Raw genomic sequence first — 2,500 nt, 5'->3', positions numbered from 1 at the left:
GCCCGCCCCTAAGCTCGCTGCCGCCCACTCGTCACCTCGTCCCCGACCAACTGACGGTGGCGGTGATGGTGACGATGACGATGACGATGACGATGATGCTCGAGGCGTGAGCCCGGCCCGCCCTCACCCGTTCCGATCCAGTCCGCCCACCAGCGGCCGGCCCAGCCCCGACGGCCCGGGCGGCGGCCAGGGGGGGGAGCCTGAGCCCCCCAAGCCGGGGGGGCCGCGCGCCCTGCCCCGCCGCGGACTCAAGTCTCGCCTCCTGAGGATCAAAACCAACGCCGGGTTAGTCCGCCCCGCCAGACCCGACCCGCCCCGCGCTCTTAAACCCGTAGTCCGAATGACGAAGTGAGCCGCGCGGCTGCGATAGACCACCGCCGCGCCGCGGGAAGGCCGCCGGCGCGGGCGGCAGGGAAGGAGTGCCTGCGCCCGAGGCAGGAGAGGGAGAGCCCGGGGAGTGCGCGGAAGGCCCCGGTCCTCCCGCCAGAGTGCATGTTGCTTAGCTTCTGCCTGGGTCAGAGTCAAGCCCTTGTGTAGATCATGTCTAAGTACAATCAGTCAGTATGTCATAGAGTTGCATTGCCGTAAGTGTAAGTGCCAGACTCTAGGGCATGTAAAGTATCTTTGTTTTTTTAAATGGTTATTTGATTCAAACATCAACCATACATCCAGGCAGGCGAAAGAAAGTTAATTATATATATTTACATGCAGCAGACAGATAGAGTGACAGGCAGACAGACAGACAGATATACATATATAGATAGATAGACAAATATAGATAGATAGATATATAGATAGATAAGTGGATCAGTAGATAGGTAGATACATAGATAGATAAACAGACATACATAGATAAATAGATAGATAGATAAACAGACATACATAGATAAATAGATAGATAGATAAACAGACATACATAGATAAATAGATAGATAGATTTATATACAGACAGACAGATAACTAAGGAATCCCTTAGACATATTGGTAAGGACTATAGAACAACTTTTGTCCTCGCTCTCTCTTCCCTTTAGTGAAAAGAAGCCGAAGGGACTGAACCCCGTTACTTTTGCACTTTAAGGACATTTGCTCTATATAGAGTTTTCTTTCATTATAGAAGTTGTTAAAATAGCTTTTATAGTAGTGAGGATAATGAGAATAATAAAAGTGATATGAAATGATAATGAAAGGGATAAAACTAATGAAAATAATCATGAATAATGGTCATTTTATACATGATTTTGATGATGATATCAAAAGGATATCAAGGATGGCAATAGTGAGGGTAATAAACTTGATAGTATTTATAAAAATAAAAAATAATAATAATACAGTAATGATAAAAATATGATAATAATCATGATATTGAAAATACACATGATAGTAATAATAGTGATAGTATTCATATTAGAAATGATAATGATGTTAGCAATAATATGATAATGATAAGGAAAATAATAATGATAATAATAATAAGAAAGAATGATATTGATAATATTAATGATGAAGATAATAATGATAATGATAATGAAATGATAATAATGATAATTATAATGACTAAAAATGATGATAATGATAAAAATCACAATGATGATAATGATAATATGTTAGTGATAATTATAATAATCACAATAATAAAGATGATAATAATAAAATGTTAATAATAATCATAATAAGAACAATAATGATGATGATAGTGATAATATAACAATAATAATAATAATAATGTTAATGAAAATAATAGCAATAATAGAAGTTATGTTACTGATAATATTGATAATGATAATGATAATAATGACTACTATTCTTGTTACTATTATCATAGTTATTATCATCATTATCATTATTATTAGTAGTAGTAGTATCATATATTTTTTATTACTTTTTACTACTAATATCATTTCATTGTTGTTGTTATTGTTATTAAGATTATTGTTATCAATACAATTTTATAACAACTATTATTCTTAATATTATCAGTATTACTATTGTTAGCATCATTATCATTATCACTATTATTATTATTATTATTATTATTATTATTATCATTATTATTATTATTATTATCATTATTATTATAATTAATATTATCATTATTATTATTTTTATTTTTATTATTATTGTCAACATTATCATTATAATCATTATCATTATTATTATTATTATTACCTATTATTATCATTATTGTTATTATTATTTCTATTATTATTATTATCATTATTAATATTATTACTATTACTATTATTATTATAATTATTATTATTATTATTATTGTCATCGTTTTCATTATTATTCATTATTATTGTTATTATTATTATTATTATTGTTATTATTATTATTATTGTTATTATTACTATTATTACTATTATTATTATTATTATTGCTATTATTATTATAATTATTATTATCATCATTATTACTAACATTACCATTAATATTGTTATTATCATTGTTATTATCATTATCATCATCGTTATAATTGTAATAGTAACAACCACAATCA

The 2,500-nt window shown here is 31.8% G+C and overlaps 1 protein-coding gene across 4 annotated transcripts in view; it reads left to right on the top strand.

Annotated features, from left to right (window-relative positions):
- The window catches only part of LOC125039406, a 471,503-nt gene that overhangs the window by 404,037 nt on the left and 64,966 nt on the right, over window positions 1–2,500 (top strand). For 3 of the 4 annotated variants that reach the window (XM_047633281.1, XM_047633280.1, XM_047633282.1), the window contains one exon: window positions 1–285. This exon is cut by the window's left edge and continues 159 nt beyond it. The exons of the other annotated variant lie outside the window; for it this stretch is intronic. In XM_047633281.1, the coding sequence (XP_047489237.1) occupies window positions 1–285 (285 nt within the window). The remainder of the gene's footprint in view (window positions 286–2,500) is intronic. 4 annotated transcript variants of the gene reach the window in all.

This window comes from Penaeus chinensis, chromosome 27 (genome assembly GCF_019202785.1).
Source record: "Penaeus chinensis breed Huanghai No. 1 chromosome 27, ASM1920278v2, whole genome shotgun sequence".
Classification (NCBI taxonomy): Eukaryota; Metazoa; Arthropoda; class Malacostraca; order Decapoda; family Penaeidae; genus Penaeus; species Penaeus chinensis.
Note: the sequence above shows the minus strand (reverse complement) of the source record. Positions and strands in the feature narration are given on the sequence as shown.